The sequence below is a fragment of the Sus scrofa genome, chromosome 14 (assembly GCF_000003025.6).
Source record: "Sus scrofa isolate TJ Tabasco breed Duroc chromosome 14, Sscrofa11.1, whole genome shotgun sequence".
Classification (NCBI taxonomy): Eukaryota; Metazoa; Chordata; class Mammalia; order Artiodactyla; family Suidae; genus Sus; species Sus scrofa.
This window is the reverse complement of record NC_010456.5, coordinates 127,420,487-127,443,450: the sequence shown is the minus strand read 5'-3', so window position 1 is coordinate 127,443,450 and position 22,964 is coordinate 127,420,487. Positions and strand designations below refer to the sequence as shown.

Below are 22,964 nucleotides of genomic sequence, written 5' to 3'. Positions count from 1 at the left end.
CTCAGTAGGTTAAGGATCCAGTGTTGCCATGAGCTGTGGTGTAGGTCGCAGACGCAGCTCAGATCCTGCGTTGCTGTGGCTCTGGCGTAGGCCGGCGGCTACAGCTCCGATTCGACCACTAGCCTGGGAACCTCCATAGGCCGCAGAAGCAGCCCTAGAAAAAGTCAAAAAAAAAAAAAAAAAAAGAGTAGGAGTTCCTGTCGTGGTACAGCGGAAATGAATCCGACTAGGAACCATGAGGTTGAGAGTTCGATCCCTGGCCCCACTCCGATTCGACCCCAGCCTGGGAACCTCCATATGCCGCGGCTACAGCCCTAAAAAGACAAAAGACAGGAGTTCCCGTCGTGGCGCAGTGGTTAATGAATCCGACTAGGAACCATGAGGTTGAGGGTTCGATCCCTGCCCTTGCTCAGTGGGTTAACAATCCTGCGTTGCTGTGAGCTGCGGTGTAGGTTGCAGACATGGCTCAGATCCTGCGTTGCTGTGGCTCTGGCATAGGCTGGTGGCTACAGCTCCAATTTGACTCCTAGCCTGGGAACCTCCGTATGCCATGGGAGCGGCCCAAGAAATAGCAAAAAGACAAAAAAAAAAAAAAAAAGCCAAAAAAAGAAATCTTATTGTAATATATTGATTCATAGTAATGATAAAGCAAACATTTGTCATATTTTTGTAACCAATCTTTGAAACTTTTAGTATAAGGCTAATGAACACTCATATTTCTTTTTCTCTTTAATCATCTTTATTGAGAAATAATTCACATACCATACAATCCATCCATTTAAAGAGTATGATTCAGTGTGTAACAATCTAATTTTAGAACATTTTTGTTCTCTCAAAGAAACCCCATACCTATTAGCAGTTAGTCCCCCAGTCCTCCACCCTTGGCCCTTAAGTAACGAGAGCCTACTTTCTGTCTATAAATTTGCCTGTATCCAGACACTTTCATATAAGCGGAATCATACAATATATGGTCTTTTGTGACTTTTTTTACTTAGCATGTTTTTAAAGTTCATCCATATTTTAGCATGTGTCATTACTTCATTTCTTTTTATTGCCAAATAATATTCCACTGTATGTATATGCCACATTTACTCATTAATTGGACATATGGGTTTTCATATTTCGGCTGTTATAAATAATGCTGTTATGAACATTCATGTCAAGGTTTTGTGTGAATATTTGCTTTCATTTCTCTTGGTTATACACCTAGGAGTGGATTTCTGCGTCATATGTTAACTCTATCTTAACTTTTTAAGGAACTGCCAAAATAGTTTTCAAGTTGACTGCATGGTCGTACAACCCCTCCAGCAGTGTGTGAGGATTCCAAGTTCTCCACATCCTCACCAATACTTGTTACTGTCTTATTTTAACTAGTTATCTAGTGAGTATGAAGTGGTTTCTCATTGTGGTTTTGATTGGCATTTCCTAGGTGGCTTATGATGTTGAATATATTTTCATGTGCTTATTAGCTATTTGCATATATTCTTTGTAGAAATATCTTTTCATATTTTTTATCCTTTTTTTTTTTTTTGGCTGCCCCACAGCATTTGGAATTCCCAGGTCAGGAATCAGATCTGAATGAGCCTCAGTTTTGACCTGTAGTACAGCTGCAGCAATGCCAGATCCTCTACCTGCCCAGGAAAAGAACCTGTGTCCCAGGGCTCCAGAGACACCACTGATCCCTTTGAGCCACAGCAGGATCTCCTCTTGTTCGTTTTTAAATTGGGTTATACTAGACACTTATGAGATACATGATTTGCACATTTTTTTCTCCCATTCTTTGGATTGCTTACAAAAAGTTCAATTTTGGCGTTCCCATCGTGGCTGAGCGAAAACGAATCTGACTAGTATCCATGACAATGCAGGTTCGATCCCTGGCCTCTCTCAGTGGGTTAGGGATCCGGCGTTGCTGTGAGCTACGGTGTACGTCACAGATGTGGCTCAGATCTGGCATTGCTGTGCTGTGGCGTAGGCTGGCAGCTACAGCTCTGATTTGACGCCTAGCCTGGAAATCTCCATATGCTGTGGATGCAGCCCTAAAAAGAAAAAAAGAAAAAAAAAAGTTTAATTTCAATAAAGTCGCATTGTTTTTTTTTTCTTTTGCTACTTTCTTAAGTGTCCTACCTTAAGAAACTATTGCCTAGTCCAAGGTCACAAAGATTTGCTCTTAGGTTTTTCTTAGACATTTAGGTCTGTGACTCATCTTGAGTGATTTTTATTGTAATTTTATAAAACATAGAAAAGGAGCTATGACAAAAAAAATGGGATGATTTATGATTTCTGGGTAGGATTTCCAAGAATTACGCTTTCTCATCCCTGAATTCTGTAACATCTGATGAGAATTGGGGAGTACTAGCTGGTGCATAACCTTCTCCGCTTGATAGTAAAGGCCTTTAGGTAGTTTGTTCTTTTGAACAGATGGTGGCAGCAGAGCTTTGATGAATGAAAATTCTCATTTTTCTACACTCGGTATTTTATAATTATGGATCTTAATGATCTTAGCAGCACATTATTAATAATTTTAAATTTCCTTTTAAGATTAAAAAATTTTAAATTTAGGAACTTTTTTGCCTTGAGTTTATTCAGGCTTTTTAGTTTATAAAGCTGACTTGTGAGGTATGGGCATGATTTGCTTGAGTTCTCCAATCTTAAGACATGATTTTCTCTTATTGCTCTAATATCTTTTATCTATCTTTATTTTCTCACTCCTACTCCTGATCTTTGTGTATTGATGAAGTATTAGAGTGGCAGTCGAATGTTGATTAATACTAAAGCTATTCTCAAATTTACTCCTAAAAACATTGGCAGACTTAACATTCTGATTTATAAGAGACAAAAAGGAAGTTGAATATGTGGATGACAGTCTTTTTCTTCAGTAAGAAAAACTGCTTTATATCATCTCAAGATTGGACCCAAGATTTCCTTTTTATATCTGAATATTAAACAGTAAAATTAGGTGATGCAATTATTCCTTGAAAAGATAATAGAAAAATAAACATTTATTGAGCACTGACTGTTTGCTACAACTATGCTCAATGCCTTATATGCACTGTCTTTTATTCTCACAACAGCTCTAAGAGGTGAGTACTGTTCTTGCCTTGAATCTTCCAGAGGAAGAGATGGGTTTAGAGAAGTTAAATAATTTGCCCAAGGTCATATTAATAGATAGAGAAGTGTGTGTGTGTGTTCATAAGCAACTATATTATACTATTTCATGTGTGCGATTTAATTTTTACAGAGATGGTATCACAATATATATACATATAATATATACATACACATATCACTCCGCAACTTAATTTTAAAATTTAACAGCCTTATATAATAATCTGTAGCTTTTGCTACTGTGTATAGATACTTGCTCAATTTATTTACTTCATGAATAGGTAGTACTTTCAATTTTTTTGATTTAGCTGCTGAAAAACTGCTTGTCCTGGAATTTCATTCAATTTTAGTTTTACTTCAGCCTTCCACTAGAGGGTGTGCCAAGTATTTGATTAAATTTTTTCCTCTGTTAATGGAGTAATTTATTACTTTTTGGTATAATGGTCAGAAAGAAAAATTTCAATATATATAATTGGTATAATAGTCTCCTTGTTTTATTTTTGTACTGCAGGTTACTTATTTTTGGATCCTATGATAGAGAGGCAAATATTCATTGCACACTTGAGCTGAGCAGTGGCGTTTGGGAAGAGAAGCAAAGGAGTTCTATTAAGACGGTAAAATGGATTTATATAGTTTTACATTTGTATAAAGTTTGTATTCTATAAGTGTTGTTTGATTAATATTTTTGTATTCTGGAGTTGTTTTTGGTCATATGCAAATAATTATGAACAGCTTTTATTTGCCTTGTTACAGTACATCCATAATGAAATGAATCCCGTAAAACTGTAGTATTTGCTTACATAAGAAACCTTGTCTGACTAACTTTCCTTTTATAACTTTAAAATTGTTTCACGATTATGGAATCAGAAGGAAATGATTCTAAACACCTTAGAAGGCATGAAAATTCAGAGCATTCATTCAGTCATCAGATGTTAGATGAGCACTTACTGTGTACCAGGCACTGTGTTAGATGCCAAGGAAACAGTTCAGGACAAGAAAAGACCCTGATTTTGTGGTGTCCAAACAAGGAAGAGGTTTGGTAATTGTCTGCCTGTAGAAAGGTTTATAGGTGGACAGAGATAAACCTGCAGAGAAATCAGATCAGCTAGGAGACAGTTAGAGGAAGTGTTAGCTACTTTAGGTGGTAGCTGAGGAAATGGAAAGAAGAGAATAGATTTGGGGCATACTTCTGGTGTGGGAAGGACTTAAGAGTTCTGGTTTCATTTTTGATCTCTCTCAAAAGAGACTGTCGCCTTAATTGCAAGAAAAAATGTAAAGGTGTTAAATACTTTAAGTGCTATAATTAAAAAATAAACAAAAACAGTGCTTTACTCTCAACATGTTTTAACTGGACATGTTTGAATTCTTGGGTTGGGTTCTTTGGATTCCTAAATAAAAATTGTCACTAGGTTATTAGCCAATTTGTTTCCAAAGTTGAGTTGGTATTTATTGAATACTCAACATAGAGGTTTTAGTAGTAATTTTGACCTGCTTCCTGGAATTTGTATAAATCTAGTAGTCTATTAAAGGTTTTAGAACATTTATCAAAATGTTATCTACAGAGTTTCTTTATTAATAAGTGTATGAAGTTTCACAATGAAAATAGAATCCCAGAATTTTGCGGCTAAAAGAGGGAAGGAAAAAAATAAAAAAACTTTGCCCTGCTGGGATTTACAGCCTTTTTTTTTTTTTTTTTTTTTAAGAAAATTTATTTCATTTTCTAAGCATATATTGACATATTATGGGTTTGGAATGTAGTAAAATTCCAAGAGTGCTTTTTGGAACTCCCAGACATCTCAAGTTACCTTTTAGACTATTTTAAGATAGGATCTATTTTGCACATCAGTAAGTTTTTACAGGAAGAAGTTGTAATTGTGTTCTTTAAAGTTGTATTTAATAAGGTAGATATTTAGCTGTTTCTATCACATTTAACTCTTCATGGCAATATAGCCAGTCCTCTATTATATGTTGCCAATATTTAGAAAAACAGTCTCTGTCATGTGGTCACTATACTGGTGAGTAGGTATTTTTAAACTGTTTTGTCTAGCTGATTTATAGTAATGGTAACATGCTTTTTGGTATTTCTAGGGTAATCTTTATTCTTCATAACATATTTTAAAATAGTCATAATTCTCAGTTTTCAAACCAGGTACTTAAGTGTATCACCATGTTCTTGAAGAATATGACTTTTAATAGTTATGTGATATTTTTATGAATGTTCCTTTGGCTTTTAATTTGTTCACGGTTTCTCTTTGTAATAATGGTTGTGAACATCCTTATAATAAAAATTGTAGTGTGAGATTGTTTCAGAGTAAATAGAGTAATTATGATGAGTATGAAAAAGTAGGGAGAAGCAGGCTGGAAAGAGAGGATGGGCTGACCCATAGAGTTTGAATGTATAAAAGTAGTAGGGAGCATAGGATTTGGGGCATGGGAATGACTTAGTCAAAATAATGTTTTTTTAGGAAAGTCTCCCCTTTTTCTTACAGTTGTTCATGCCCCACCATTCCTTTAAGTTGTATCTCCCAACAATTTGAAGCAACTTCTCAGAGAAATAAAAAGTGTAGGGCACAACTTTACAATTTGTTCTGAAATAAATACATAAAAAGCAGTATTTGGAGTTCCCATTGTAGCTCAGCGGGGTTACAAACCCAACTAATACCCATGAGGATGCAGGTTTAATCCCTGGCCTTGCTTAGTGGGTTAAGGATCTGGCATTGCCGTGAGCTGTGTTGTAGGTTGCAGATGCAGCTTGGATCCCACCCTCCTGTGGCTGTAGCTCTGATTCAACCCTAGCCTGGGAAAAAAACTTCCATATGCCACAGGTGAGGCCCTTAAAAGAAAGAAAGAAAGCAAGGCAATATTGTTTTCTCTGGGTAGGAAATGGTCATAATTTGCCATTGCTATTGGCATTTTCTATTTCCATTATTATACTTGGAAAAATATGAGATTAGACAGTTTTAATATTTTACAGCAAAGCTTAGCAAGACTTTAATCTTGAGTCATAATTTTAGATTTCAGCATCTGTCATAGATAGTTTTGGAGAAAGAATTCTAATTTACTAATTATATTTGGTGTCAAAAATGTCAGCAGCACTTAAAGTGGCTCCAGGCATTAAATTACATATATCTGAATTTAATAACTCTAGGGAGGAGAATTAGAGTGTTTTTCAAGACTACAAGGGGCCAGACCAAAGCATTGCAGAATAGGATTTGATTATTTGAAATATTTTTCAAATTTGGCTAGAAAAAAAGTACATCATTAAAAAATAAGTACGCTAAAAAGTATTGAGTTTAGAGGTGATCTCTGTATAAATAAATATTCAGGTTTAAATCATGTTTTTTTTGTTTGCTTTTTTTTAGGGCTGCGCCCATGGCATATGGAGGTTCCCAGGCTAGGGGTCAAATCAGAGCTACAGCTGCCAGCCTACGCCATAGCCACAGCCACGCCAGATCCAAGCCACATCTGCAAGCTACACCACAGCTCAAAGCAACACCAGATCCTTAACCTACTGAGCGAGGCCAGCGATTGAAGCTGAAACCTAATGGTTCCTAGCCGGATCTATTTCCACTGCACTACATTGGAACTCCTAAATCAGCGTTTTTTTAATTTTGAAATTTATTAAGGGAAATTAGCCACCAAGTTCTTGAATATGCAAAATGAAAGAAACTTAATTTTATATTTTAAATATGTCTTGAGCTTTTAAAACATTTTTTGAAGCATAATGTACCTTTTTGTACAGTTAAATTAGGGAAGACCAATAATAAATGGAAAGTTTTAAATTAGTAGTATTTGCACAGATGTTGGGAGGAGTGGAGATGAAACAGTTGTAATGCAGTCACTGCAAGTACTAGCAAAATCTAATGAATGGTGGCTTAGCAAGGAAAGGACTTACTAGTCTTGTGTGATAAGCCCTGGGTTAGTATAGCAACCCAACAATGGTGGAGTCAGTCAAGGAGCATGACTTTTACTGGTTTCCTCCTGCCTCATCCATAGCCCTGGGTTTTTGTCCTCATGGTTACAAGATGTCTATTGTGACCCTAGGTGTCCACCTTTCAAGAAAAAGGATGAGGTGTAAGGCATGCCAAAGGGACATGTCAGCCGGGTTTTGGATTGTTTAATGCTTTCCTGGAACCTCCATTTATAGCTCACTGGCTAGAACTAAATCACATGGCCTCCCCCAACAGTCAGGAAGTATGGGGAATCATTTTAGTTTTTCAGCCTTAATAGTAGAAGACAAAGGAAAAGAGTTATAAATACCTTTTAGGTGGCCAGTCCACAGTCTTGCCATAAGAAAAAAAAATCAAATTTATTTAATAACTTTTTATTCATTGGTTTGCTTTTGTTTTTTACAGCCATACTTGTGGCATATGGACATTCCCAGTCTAGGCATCACATCAGTGCTGCAGCTGCCAGCCTATGGCATAGCCACAGCAACACCATATCTGAGCTGCATGTGTGACCTACACCACAGCTTGTGGCAACACTGGACGGGGCCAGGGATCCCATAACCTCACAGAGACTAGTTGGGTTCTTAACCTGCTGAGCCACAATGGGAACTCCTAATGACTTTTTATTTTTAAGGAAATTTTTCTTAAATTGGGATGTTAGGGAATAATAGAAAAGAATAATTTAACAAATACCCTGCATAGAACCTTATCCTACCTTATTAGAAATCAAGGAAAGTTTGGATTAAAATCACTCAGGTCAGTGTCCTCTTTATCAGCTCATTTGCAGACCAAAAGAGCTAATAGGATAAATGGTAGTGTTTGTTCTTGAAAAATAATAAATAAGGAAAGATTCCTCATATGAATTCCATAAGCTGTAATAGCAAATAAATTAGAAATTAGGCTTAAACAAAAAGTAGAGGATCATCTTGTAAGAACCAACAGTCAATACTAAAAATATGTTTACCTACACCAAAAGAGACAAGACAGTTTATGATTTATTTCTGTTTGTTGCATTATGCAGGTTTGTTGATGATAATTTTGCTTCCCTTTCGCTAAGGAAAAATTTAAGAAGTTTTCAGATTTTAAAAAAGTTTCAGGAGTTCCTGTTGTGGCTCAGCAGAAGCGAATCTGACTGGTATTCATGACGACGCATGTTTGATCCCTGGACTCACTCAGGTTAAGGATCTGGCATTGCCATGAACTGTGGTGCAGGTTTCAGATGAGGCTCAGTTCTGGTATTGCTGTGGTTATGGTGTAGGCCCACAGCCACAGCTCCGATTCAACCCCTAGCCTGGGAACCTCCATATGCCTCAGGTGCAGCCCTAAAAAGACAAAAAAAAAAACCCCAAAAGTTTCAGGCCATGACATTTCAGTAGGAAATTGTGAAAACAACTATGTAACTCTAGAATTTATAGAATTTAGCAAATAACATTCACAATAAAGTTAATCTGACATACAATAAACATTTTGAACACATAGTCATTATTGTTTGCATAATAAAGCAGATAGATCTCATAAATGACACATAGACATACATGGTTTTAAAGAGGGAGAGATCTTGAGTCTTACCCTCCCAGAACTGGAGCTCCCTCATCCTTGACCATCCCCTTGTTTTCTCCTTAGTCCCAGACGTAAAATAGGGTATCAGCAAATGTTCTTTTCTCTTAATCTCACTCATCTGTCCTGCCTGTGCCGTCCATGTCTTCTCTTCTGTCATTGTCCATACTGTCACTGGAGTCTTCAAATACTGTTTTATTCTTAGTGCAGCCTGAAATGCCTGAGATCATTTGGGGAGAAGAGAAGAAGGCACCACAAAAATGAGCTGTGCAACCTCTGAATCTGAGAGTTCTGAAGTAGAGGAAAAACATCAGGGGCCAGACCAAATGTTTTAACATACATTTTTTGGATACTGACCCTGTTCCCTCTCCTTCCATCCTACCACATTATGTACTCAGACATTTGATAGCAGTTGTCCTTTGTAATGGTCAAATCTTTCCTTCTCTAATTAGAGATAGAAGGTTAAAAATCTAAATAACTGTGAAGTCAGTACATTAGCATAAATAAGTTACTATCAAAGAGGAAGAAAGAATATTGAATTTCTTCCTTCGAAGGAGAAGAATTAGAAAGGAATCTTCCCTGAATATAGTAGATGGACAAGAGAAAGGTACTGAAACAGTCATGCGTTTGGTATAAAAAGAACTGGAAGCACTTTATGTCTTATGTAGCCTAATATGCAGGAACTAGAGGGAACTGTGGTTAAAGACAGTAGGAGATGTCATGATATTTCAGATCTGCCTGAAAAATTAAGAAGTAATAAATTCCTAAAGAGCATTTGACTAAAAGTTGGGGAGAATCCATAAATAGTAATTTGGAACTCTTAGTCGGGATGAATGTACTCCTTTTAGAGGGTTATATGGTGTCAACTGGCAACTCAGAATTGGCAACTGCTAGGAGAAGAGCTTTAGGTAGGGTCAGCCACCTCCAAAATTATGAAGTCAGAAGAATTCATCTATATTCTGGACATTCTTTTGATTTGACTAGATTGGTACTTTTCCTTCTCTCCACTGTTTCTTCCCTATCAAATCCTCATTTTTTGAAAGATGACTCTGAGAGGTAAATAATTTGTATCAGTTACCCTTCAATTTTCTTTTAAACACACCCTTACAAATAGACAATTTGAAGAGATGATGCCTGCTTTCTGAGAACTATCAGTGTAGGAAAAGAGACATGTGAACCAAGTATGTCACATATGTAATACTTTAGAATCTATGAAATACTTTTATCATATACAAGTAAAAGTCTTCTGCCTATGGGATCTGTACTTGTTCCAATAAATCCCACTACCGCTAATAAAAACTAGACTGTGTATGGTATTCTGATAATTAGGAGACAATTTAGGAGTGGTGTTAGTGGAATCATTTTAGAGTACAGGCAGGAAGAGCTCTGAAACTATGGGGAGATGGGATTTGAGTGGAAGGGGCTTCATAATAAAAGCAGCCATGTTCGGTTGCCTAAGAAGATTGAGCCTGAATCAGAGGCAGTATGCCTTATCATAGAATTCGGTGGTTCTCCCTTTACTTCCAGAGTAAAAGGGCTTCTGAATACAGGAAACATTTGGATTAATCAGTCGGGAGAAAATACAATATATAGGAAAAATCTTTCCTGTCTAATGTGAAGATGCTAAACATATAGAAGAAATGGAAACAAAAATGCATTTTCAACTTTCAGATAGTATGAAGAGCCATACCAAAGGTTCTCAGATCATCTAATTACTGGGAGAATATTTTGTCACAGATAGATCTGCCTTAAGGATATGAGACACAGGGTAAAAATGACCAGGTATAATATCCTGAATGATTGAGTCCAGGACTTGGATCAGTTTTCACAAATGATCTAAAATAGCACTGTGAAGTAGAAATAAAATGCATTCCACTTAGGTAATTTTAAGTTTTCTTATAGCCACATTTTTAAAATGGAAATTATCAAGTAACAATTTTACTAATCTTCTATTTGACCCATACACGTAAAACATTGTCATTCCCCCATGTAATCAATATAAAAATTAAGGAGATTTTTTTAATACACTCTTTGAAATTGGGTGCATGTTTTACAGTTACAGCACATCACAGTTCATCTTAGTTTCAAGTGCTCAGCCACATGTGGCTTAGTGGTGACCATATCAGACAGCACAGATGTAGAGGAAGCAGTGTACAATATAATATTCAGATTACCATGTCATTAAACTTTTCTGTTTTTAAAATTCCTGTTTCAAATACTTATGGGTTGTCTGTATTATCAGTCCCTTACTAATTCACCAACCAGCTGTATACCAAAGAGTGTGAAACTCTTTGGTGCTGTCTCTCACAGTTGGGAGTTTTCATTTGTATTTGTATGATAATTTGTTTGGTGTTATCTCTACCAGTATCTTCCTTTGCAGTAGATGCCATGATTATTTTGCTTTCAGCACTTGGCAGTTAGTGGGTTGAATACTCTCCAGTTCCTGGGAAGACTGAGGCTATCTATTTAGCTATGAGCCTCCATTTACCTTTCGCTCTCTTCCATAATTTCACCATGACTTAGTCACGTTTCTTCTCTTTTCTCCCTTCAAGGCTATCTCTGATATGTGCTTTAAGCAAATAAAAACATTTAGGTTGAGGAGTTCCTGTTGTAGCTCAGTGGGTTAAGAACCAAACTAATATCCATGAGGATGTGGGATCAATCCCTGGCCTTGCTCAGTGGGTTAAGGATCCAGTGTTGCCACAAGCTGTGGCATAAGACACTGATGCAGCTCGGATCTGGTATTGTTGTGGCTGTGGAGTACACTGACAGCTGCAGCTCCGATTCCACCCCTAGCCCAGGAACTTCCATATGCTGCAAGTGCAGCCCTGAAAAGAAGAAAAAAAAAATTTAGGTTGAAGCAGTCCACAAAATGAAATTTACTGCTCAATATTCCTTCTGTGAAAAGCCTGTATTTTAGAGTGAGGTGTTTACAGACATGGTGCATAATGCTATAATGGCATTATAAAAAATAACAGAACTTCTTACCCAGTACATATAGTTCAACATAGCCTAAATAAAATGACCGTGGGATCTAAAATTTTACTCGCCTTCCCTTTTAATTTTGGAGAGTTTTAGAAGTTCTTGCTGAATAATATCTATCCATGAATTGTTGAATGTACATACAAAGAGTCTAAAAGAGCTTCCTAAAGAAATGTGATTTCAAGTAAGAATTGAAAGAGTTTGGGTATAGTGATGGGGTACAGCAATGAGGTACTATCACTGATCAAAGGTCACTCTAGAGATGGATTTTTTTTTTTTTGATATTCAAGTAAGAATATCAGAGACAGACAAGTTTATAAATGCATTAGGCTAGATGCTTCAGAGTTGGCATTTTGGTGTGTTTGTTTAAGGCCAGATGCCTTGCAGATAATATTTTGGTGTGCCTATTTAACCATTTGCCATTTACAGTCTTAATCTTGTCAAAAGGAAGAGAAAGATTAAAGCAAATAAAGCTTTTTTGAAAATGTCAGTTTTTATGAAAACTCTGATTTAGTTTCATTTGACAATATTTGAGAATGCAGTAGGGACTTAATGAAATTTTAACCATATATAACATTTTATAGTTCAGCTTCTTAAATAAACTAAGTGCCTTTGAGCTTTAGTAGTAAATCCTATGAAGCATTTCCACTCTTAAAGTTCATCTTGGTTAGAAGTGAGGGATGCAGGTTTCTGTCTCATATTTTCTAAATGTGTTTAATATGATTGTGAAATTCTGTGAAAAGAGTAGGAACTTAGGTTAAAATATGGGAATATCATCTCTCCAAATCAAATCAGTTAATGTAAGACACTGTGAGTGTGAGAAAGAGGGAACTGAGTATGAGGTACAAAGCAATAAGAATGAGGTCCTTTCCTTCAAGGAAGGTAAAGCAGTGAGGAAATGAGCTCAACAGTATCACATCATAGTAATATTGATGAGCATTATCATATAAATACGCCGAGAGTTTCCAATTAAAGTACTATGAGCTTCTGTGGAGAGGGAGGTGACATTCTTTTGGGGAAGAATATTTTGAGGTAACATTTGCACCAAGCCTCACAGTATATGTAGGGTTTTGAAATGGTAGGGAAGGCATTTCAGGGTGGAAAACATGGGATAAACCCAAATAAAGAGAATATTTGAGTATGTTTAGGATACATTGAATTGTCCAGGTTGACTAAAGAATATGGTGATGTAAGGATAAGTGAGATTCTGTATATTAAAATGTCTTGTTGGACTTCCCATCATGGCGCAGTGAAAACGAATCCAACTAGTGTCCATGAGGAGGCGGGTTCAATCCTTGGCCTCGCTCAGTGGGTTAAGTAAGGATCTGGTGTTGCCGTGAGCTGTGTTGCTGTGGCTGTGGCATACGCTGGCAGCTACAGCTCCAATTCAACCCCTAGCCTGGAAACTTCCATATGCCGTGTGTGTGGCCTTAAAAAGCAAAACAAACAAAAACAGAAACAAAAAAAAACAGTAAAATGTCCAGCACAGTATCTGGCATGTAGGAGGTGGTAAGATGTTTACTAAATCTGGCAGCAAATGGGTAAAGTCAAGCAAGGATGATTTGACAAGGAAAGACTTGAAACAGAAGAGGTGAGAGGTAATGGAAGGCTGAACCAGAACATGGAAAATGGAATCATCGTGGCTCTAATATTACTGGCAATGAAGGGGCTTTGTGAGAATGAGAGAGGAAGCCAGAAAGACAGGAGCCTTGAGGAAGGAGATCTCATTCTGAATATGCTGAAGTTCAGGCACAGTGTTGGGGTACAGCAGTGAGGTACCATCACTGATCAAAGATCAGTCTAGAGATGGATTTTTTTTTTTTTTGATGTGCTGCTTTGATTATTTTGCTTGTTTTTAGTATTTTTCAGTGCTGTTGTTTGAAGTTTTAATATCTGGTAAGTTGAACAGTTTATTTGGAGTATATAAATTACTCCAAATAGTTTTGAGATTTCTTCTTTCAAGTAGGATAAAGAGAAGCAGAATGATTCACAAAAGAGTAGCAAGAATTTAAGTATTTTTTTTAAAAAAAAAAGCTTTTGAGAACAAGTTAAGGAAGTAATGAAACTTAAACATTGTTTTGGGATTTTGTTTCTTAGACCTCCAGTTTACTGCAGTCTGAGTAAAACTGATTCATTCAGTCCATGTTTTAAAGACAAGAGTTTCAAATAGTGAAACATTTAAGAGTATCAGCAAGTTTACTAAAGGCTATTATAAAAAGGATAGAGATCAACTGGGGCCCTTTTTTTTTTTTTTTTTTTTTTTTTTTTGTCTCAACTGAGGGTAGAGCATTGACAGACATTTACATTTCAGGGACGTTTAAGATAATTAAGAACTTAGAAATAATAAGTGTTAATGCATAGCATAGGAAACAAAGTCTAGATGTCTTTAGTTAATATAATTTTAGAACATTTACGAAGTAGTAGAGATCTCTAGCACTCATTTTTGCATTTAACTATAATTTTGAAATGTTATCATTTATTACTTGAAGGTACTTTAAGATGAGTAGGCTAAAAGTAAAACCAGGTTAAAATTTGTGTTATCATCTTTAAACAGCCAAGTGTAAGAAGAAAAAAAACAACAGCCAAGTGGAAAGGGGCAGCAGCAATGCTTAATTCATATGTCCTATTAAATCAGTATCTCCATAAGGTGGTGTGTATTTCTGCACAGAAATATGGAACATGAATAGAGTTTAAAATGGGTTTGGGAACAGCTGCGTTTCCTATTTGTAAGCATATTGATTTACATTGATAATAGACTGTACTAGACAAATACATGGTTATATTTGAAAGATGTTTATATATAAACAGTATGCTCTATAGTGAAAGGGATAAGAATGTTTAATTAATCACTGTAAATAAAGACTACTTCTGGGTAATTCATTTTATTTAGAGGTTATCAAGTGATTCTTAGTGTATAGACAGATGGCTTGTTTTGTAAATGAATGATGTGTGAATTTTCTTTCTTGAATTGATGAACACTGAGAATGTTATCAGAAGTCTAAGTAAGAAACCATTAAGCATAAATAGGTATCGTGAAGTAGAGTTTGAATTTTTGTGATGGTAAACTCATTTCTGAAATTTGAGGCAACTTGCATATTTTAACAATAAAATCGGTAATTTCTATAAAAGTGATGTATATATGTTTGGAAATGGGTATGAGCTTTATTTTATTTTTTTGCCCATATAAATCAGAAAGCTATATTTATGGTTCTTTAAATGAAAATAAAATGAGATTGTGTAATTTATAACCTACTTTTTTTTTTCCAACTAAGCAGTGTACTAAGGGCATATTTTTGTCTCTGTACATATTATTGTTTCTTGTCTGCATGATATTCCACTTTATACCATAATTTATTTCACCAGTCTGATTGACGAACATTTAGACCTTTTCCAGTTTTTTGATGTTTAAAGAAATCTATAATGGCAGTATGTGTGTATTCACACCCATTTATTAAATCATGGTTTGGCACACTTTTTCTATAAAAGGCCAGTTAGGAAATATATTAGACTTTGTGATTCATATAGTAACTGTAGCAACTACTCATCTCTGCTGTTTTAACTCTAAAGCAGCCAGAGACAATACATAAATGAATCTGGTTGTTTTCCAGTAAAACTTTTTTTAAAACAGCCCAGAGGCTATAGTTTGCTGACCCCTGATCTAAATGATTCCTTGGTCAAAGATTATGCAGAAATAAAAGGTTATTGGTAGGTATTTCAGAGGTACATCTCAGCTAGAATTAAGCCTGTAGATTAGATAATAGTATTTTATCAATATTAATTTTCTGATTTTGATAATTGTACTGTGGTTGTATAAGAAAATGTCCTTGTTAGGAAATAAACACTTAAATATTTAGGGATGAGGAGAAGTCTGCAATTTATTTTCAAGTGGTTCAGGAAGAAATATGTAGAGAGAGAGAAACATGTGGGACAATGTTATTAACAAGTGATAAATCTGGATTTAAGATAAACAGAGAAACCCTTTGTACTATTTTTGCAACATTTCTGTAAGTTTGAGATTATTTCAAGATAAAGAATAATTTAAAAAAGTAAACAATCTGGCCTTAAGGCTTTCACACTTCCATAGTGAGATGTAAATCACCCTGCAGAAGAACAGTGATAATACGGAAAGCTGAGGGTCCACTTGGCGACTCCAAACAAATCTGTTTCTGTTTGGCAAAGGAATTAAAAAGGGCAAGAGTGTTCCACTCCATTGTTTCCATAACAACTCAGACGACATAGATTTCAAAGCTTTTTATTTCACTGGAATGGTTGTATAAAATTTAAATTAGTTTCAAATCAAAATATTAAAGGAGGCTTCAATCGCACTGAGAGAGACAAGAAGAAACCTAAGAGTATTGCATGGTAATCATTTGGACGTGATTACTTTCCTAAGGGTCTTTGAACCTGGGCAGAGAATCGCTTTTATTCTTTAGATCTCTTAGGTCAATTGTATTTGTATAATGGACTTTACTTTCTCAGCATATTTCTACGTCTTTGTTGTCTCTTAGATGAGGCAATGAAAGAATACGTTCCTAATTTACCATCCAATTGCTTTTAGAAACCAGGTTATCAGATGGCCAAGCTGGCATTCTGTTTTGAAAATTGAGGAAGGGCTCACTTGTATTTCCCCCCAGAAAGAAATCTTATCTTCCTAATCTACCTGAAGAGAGATAATGGGAATGCCTGAATTGTGCTAGACGTCTATTCCTATAGTTCATTTAGTCTTGACAACAATCTAGTGTGATAGATTTTAGTATCCCCTTTTTACAAATAAGACTCATAGAGGATAACCCACTTGCCTGGGACTACAAAACTAGTAAATATTAGAGCTAGAATTCAAACCCAACACTGAATACAAGCCATCCTAGACACTGCAGTTTTTCTTCAAAAAAAAAAGAAAAAGAAAAAAAAAAGAATTTTGACTCTGCCTTAGTACTGATGCACTGATTTCAGTGTATTTGCTTTGCTTTAACTGTTCATTAAAAGGCAGTCATTAAAAATTTAGGCATTCTGCTATCAAAGAAAATGTTTACATGTAAAACCCATTAAAGAGAATTTAGGATTTATTCCCTGTAGTGTTCATGTATGCCTCTTTAAAAACCAACCTTCCTTTTTTTTTTTTTTTTTTAATAATTTTTGTCATCATTTGGGACAGGGAGCATGAAAATTTACATCTGCAATAGCACTTCTCTTTACTTGACAGTCTTTTTTATCTGGCTTAGGAGTTTAAGAGCGATTTTGATTTAAACCTTTATGAATTGGTTAAACTTTAACGACAAGTCTTTGAGAAGTTCTGTGAGAGTTGATAGTAATTTGTATGCCAGGAGATCCAAAACAAAACAAAAACAAGACATTTACCATATATCTGTTTCAAAAGTTATACTTTCCGTGAAAAAGACAGTTATAATCATGTGTATCTAAATTGTAAATCCTCTCTGCTACGAGGCAGTTTCAAAGAAGATAGCTAATGGACACAATAGCTCTTTTTTCTGTTAGGGTGATAAACCTGAATGGAAGGCCACTGAGTATTTCCTTGACTCCTTGGAAGCAACACAGTTACTCAGTAGTTGAGTGTCCTATGAAATGTTTCAGTTTGAATCTTCTGTGCTGTTAAAACTGTCTGAGCATTAAAGTAGATTAGATTTATACAGAATGATGCTACAGAGATTCAACATTTTCTTTCATATGTGTTTCCTTTTTCATTCTATATCTAAGAAATTGTTTTTATAACTTCTCAGAATTAAAATTTATTAAAATATGCTTTAAAAGCAGAAATTGAATAATAGTACTTTAGTTCTGGCTCACTCCAGAATTGAACCAAATGTTACTTATATTACTTTATACTCTAGGATGTTTGTATATGGAGAGAAAGAAGGAAAAGAGAGAATGAATATGAACAAGAACATCTACTTTTCCCTTGTGAGTGTTTAGCATGGCAATAATGGAATTAATGGAATCATCAATTATGGTTATGGTTATGGTTTTGAAAGGTGATGGATGTGAGTTCCCTTGTGGCACAGCAGGTTAAAGACCTGGCATTGTTACTGCTGTGGCTCTGGTTGTTGCTGGGCTCAGGTTCAGTCCCTGGCCTGGGAACTTCCACATGCCACAGGCATGGCCAAAAAAAAACAATGACGGATGGTAAAATATGAAATCTGGCCCTAGATCTTCAACAGCTTCATTGCTGCTTCTCATTGAGATGGACAGTAAGCTGTTGGTCCTTAGCCTGGCAGTAATCTGTGCCCTGTAACCATAAACAAATTGGTCTCACATCTCATATTCAATCAAATGACCAGAAAGTTACACCTCTAACATATTCTGTGCTGAGTATATTGTACATGGAAGTTCCTCTTGCAAACAGCTCAATAACTTATTTAATATAAAAGTTGTTCTACTATAAAACATTATCAAGGAAATTAAAGAAGATGTAAAGAAATGGAAAGATATTCCATGCTCCTGGGTTGGAAAAATTAATATTGTAAAAATGGCCATACTACCCAAAGCAATCAGCAGATTCAATGCAATCCCTATCAAGTTACCCATGACATTTTTCACAGAACTAGAACAAACAGTCCAAAAATTTATATGGAATCACAGAAGACCCAGAATTGTCAAAGCAATTCTGAAGAACAAAAACCAAGCAGGAGGCATAGCTCTCCCAGACTTCAGGCAATATTACAAAGCCACAGTCATCAAGACAGTGTGGCACTGGTACCAAAACAGACATGCAGACCAATGGAATAGAATAGAAAACCCAGGAATAAACCCAGACACCTAGGTCAATTAATCTTTGACAAAGGAAGCAAGAATATAAAATGGGAAAAAGACAGTCTTTTTGCTGGGAAACCTGGACAGCTACATGCAAATCAGTGAAACTGAAACACACCCTCACACCATGCATGAAAATAAACTCAAAATGGCTGAAAGACTTAAATATAAGACAAGACACCATCAAACTCCTGGAAGAGAACATAAGAAAACATTCTGTGACATCAACCTTACAAATGTTTTCTCAGGTCAGTCTCCCAAAGCGACAGAAATAAAAGCAAAAATAAACCAATGAGACCTAATCAAACTGACAAGTTTTTGTACAGCAAAGGAAACCAAAAAGAAAACAGAAAGACAAATTACAGAATGGGAGAAAATAGTTTCAAATGATGCACCTGACGAGGGCCTAATCTCTAAAGTAAACAAACAACTTATACAACTCAACAGCAAAAAAGTCAACAACCCAATTGAAAAATGGACAAAAGACCTGAGTAGACATTTCTCCGAGAAAGATGTACATATGGCCAACAAGCACTTGCAACAATGCTCAGCATCCCTGATTATTAGAGAAAACTACCATGAGATATCATCTCACATCAGTCAGAATGGCCATCATTAATAAGTCCACAAATAACAAATGCTGGAGAGGGTGTGGAGAAAAGGGAACCCTCCTGCACTGCTGGTGGGAATGGAAGCTGGTATAGCCACTGTGGAGAACAGTATGGAGTATCTTAGAAAACTATACATAGAACTACCATATGACCCAGCAATCCCACTCTTGGGCATATATCCAGACAAAACTCCCCTTAAAAAAGACACATATACCCTCATGTTCATTGCAACATTATTCACAATAGCCAAGACATGGAATCAACCCAAATGTCCACTGACAGATGATTGGATTAGGAAGATGTGGTGTGTGTATATACACAATGGAATACTACTCAGCCATAAAAAAAGAACGACATAATGCCATTTGCAGCAACATGGATGGAACTAGAGACTCTCATCCTGAGTGAAGTAAGCCAGAAAGAGAAAGACAAATACCATATGATATCACTTATATCTGGAATCTAATATATGGCACAAAGGAACTTTCTACAGAAAAGAAACTCATGGACTTGGAGAATAGATTTGTGGTTGCCAAGAGGGAAGGGGAGGGACTGGAAGGGACTGGGAGCTTGGGGTAAATAGATGCAGAATGTTGCCTTCAGGATGGATTAGCAATGGAATACTGTTGTGTAGCACTGGGAACTCTGTCTACTCACTTATGATGGAACATGTAACATGAGAATAAAGAATGTATACATGTAAGTGTAACTGAGTCACTGCTGTACAATAGAAAAAATATACACATAAAGATAAAAAAAGAAAAATAAAAACCAAAAACTGTTACAACTAATAAAGTTTCATAATACAAAATCAACATACAAGAGAAAAGTTGTTCTAGTTTTAGAAGTCAGCTTCTCAATTATAATTCCATTTTGGGGATGAATCTTTAATAGTCATAATTGCCTTGATTCCTGATATTCAGAATTCATTTGCCATAACCCAGAACAAGCCAAGTAAAGGTGTTCATACAATGGCACCACATCATAAACAATGATATTTAGTAACCTCTAGAAATCCTTAGCATGTAAATTTTTTTTTTTTTTTTTTTTTTTGGTCCTTTTGCCATTTCTTGGGCCGCTCTTGCGGCATATGGAGATTCCCAGGCTAGGGGTCGAATTGGAGCCATAGCCACCGGCCTACACCAGAGCCACAGCAACTTGGGGTCAGAGCCGCGTCTGCAACCTACACCACAGCTCACAGCAATGCTGGATCCTTAACCCACTGAGCAAGGCCAGGGATCAAACCCGCAACCTCATGGTTCCTAGTCGGATTCATTAACCACTGAGCCATAACGGGAACTCCAAAAATTTTGGTTACTGTTTTTTTCTTCTCTGGCTTTCTGGCAGAAATATTTGGGTGCTACAATAATAGAATGAGTTTTAAAGACCATTTTTAAAATTTGAATACTCCTAGCATATTCAGGATATTTGGTTGTCACAAACCGTTCTATTTTCAAGTACGTATTTTTGAAAACTTCTCTTTATAAGCTAATTGTTCTTAGAATCTCTATACTTGTTACTCTAATTCTACCCCTGTTTATTTAGGATGTTTCTCCAGCCAGAGGGCCCTTCAAGAATGGTGCACTTTTCTGGGGTAACTAGAGGTAGGAAGCTAGCATGAGTTCTAGATGGTGAAAGGAAGGGGAAAGCAGGCCAAATCTCTGTAATCTGTGAGAAGTAGGTGACGCTAGAGAATGGAGAGCTGGCCAATACTGAAAAGAGACCTGGAAGAGAAGAAGGTGGAGGTGTGGACTTAGTGTATAAACTGCTGTATGGGATCCTTAGCCAGTTTACAAAAGCCCATGTTATAGCTGACAGGATTGCTGTTTTTTGTCGTTTTTTTTTCTTCTTCAGTTTTTTAAAATGTAGGCAACAAACCACTGCAGATAAGCGGTGGTAGTTGACTACTGCAGTGAATAGGAAGTCCTCCTCCTCCAAGAAATGTTTAACAGAGATTAAACTGTGTAGACAGCTCCTTCATCAAGACTCTCTTCTTTTGGAGTCAGATGCTTTTTGTCACTAGCCATCTGGCATCACTGTGCTTCTCAAAAAGAAAGCTCCTATAGGAAGCTTTTCTGTTATTCCAAGCCATCACTGCCCTAAGGTAATCTAGTACCTGGCCATTTGAAAAGAGCTGTGTTAAGTGGTTTTCCTTCCATGTTTTTTTTATTTATTTTTTTAAAACAGCCGCACCTGCAACATATGGAAGTTCCTGGGCTAGGAGGGCAATCAGAGCTGTAGCTGCTGGTCTATGCCACAGCCATAGCAACACCAGATCAAAGCCACATCTGCGACCTATGCCATAGCTTGAGGCAACGCTGGGTCTTAACCCAGTGAGCAAGGCCAGGGATCAAACCTGCATCCTCACGTATACTGTATTGGGTTCCTAATCCACTGAGCTGCAGTGGGAACTCCTTCCCTTCCATATTTAATATTTTTGTCCTGGGTCTTTGGTAGCTGGCTCTGGGATCTTACCCACTGCACAGGAAAATGAAGGAAGGGAGAAAGGAGAATTAGGTTTCAATCTGCCCAGACAGATGGGAATGAATTAGTCCAACGACCTTACCCCTTGGATCCTCGTTGGTCCTAGGGCTGGGCTGAACTAGCCCAGAAACTTAGCTGGAACTTGAACTGCCCAAGTCAGACCTGTTTCTATACTCCTCACTGTCATTGTGTGTAGGCATTCAGAACTCCGGCGTTCTGTCTTTCATAGCCCTGAGCAATCTCTCCAGGTGACAGGTCTTTTCAACAGTAGATCTCCCTGAGAAAAGCAGAGAGAACTTTATGGTTTTATTTTTAGGGCCTCAGCCTTTATTTAGCAATTTATGAATTGCATCTTTTTCAACATTCAGCTTTTGGTTAGGTGAATAGAATGTGTCCATAGGAGAAGTCTGTTTTCCGACTCCCTAGGTTTGTGCTTTAGGGCCTCGAGAGTACTGGAGTTTGAGGAATGTGGATAATGTAGAAGTGGCCTGTGAAAGGAAAAGCACTTAATGATTTACAAATACATGTATCTTTATGAAAATTTTTTGTAGATGGTATGTTTTATTTATAAATGGTATGTCTTACAGCAAGCAATCAAACTTAAGCAATTTGGAGCACAGTTTTAACCCATTTGACTTTTTAGGGTTTTTTTTTTTTTTTTTTTAAGGAGAGAAAACCTTCCTCTTATGCTAATATTCATAAAATCAAAATTTTATCTTTAAAGGGCTTAGATGGATCCAAGTGTATTAAATATTATTTGCATTCAAGTTTCAGCCACATTACATAGCATGAATTAGCACATTCAAATGCTTTTTATACTGGTTATCATTCATCAATTTTGACCACCTTGGGCATGAAATTGGTAGTGGAACTGATATTATGCTGCTTTCCTTTGAGAGATTTTTTTTCAGTTGAATGAACCAAGGTTCCCTCCCTCTTCACATAGACTGAATTTGCCAAAGAGCTGTACGTTTTTCCACTTCTTCAAATACTTCGTGCTAACCCTCACCTCCTCTTTCAGACCTGCCGTTCTCTTAGATATATTGCCTCCACTTCTGCCCTGGCCTACCAAACTCCAACTGATCCTTCATGTGTTGAATTATACTTGTTTTTAAGGGATGCCTTCCCTGCTTTCTAAGTGTCAGTTAGATGAGTTCTATTAAATCACACAGGTATTGTAATTATTCGTTCATGCCTACTTTTCCTACTTCCATGAGGCCAGGGAAGCTCATCTGTGTGGTTCATGACTATACCTTTCAGACTCAGCACGAGTTTGAATGAGTGAGCGAAACTCTAAATACATTTCTTTCTATTACTTTTCTTCTCCGTAGGGTTGTTCTAGTTTATGCTAAATGTGTTTCTTAGGTCATTGTTGGTTTTCTGAAAATGTTGCCACTGTTTCATTTTGGAGAGAGAAGGTAAGAAATACACCAATGTGCCTGAAGGTCGTGGGCATCTTTTTTTATTTTAATATAATGACAATTCTGGGAAAATAGGTATTAGTTTA

General features: G+C 36.5%; 1 protein-coding gene across 1 annotated transcript in view; it reads left to right on the top strand.

Annotated features, from left to right (window-relative positions):
- The window catches only part of PDZD8 (PDZ domain containing 8), a 106,580-nt gene that overhangs the window by 58,971 nt on the left and 24,645 nt on the right, over nucleotides 1–22,964 (top strand). Inside the window, exon 3 of the mRNA XM_001927541.4 lies at nucleotides 3,617–3,719. Coding sequence (XP_001927576.1) covers nucleotides 3,617–3,719 — 103 coding nt within the window. The remainder of the gene's footprint in view (nucleotides 1–3,616; nucleotides 3,720–22,964) is intronic.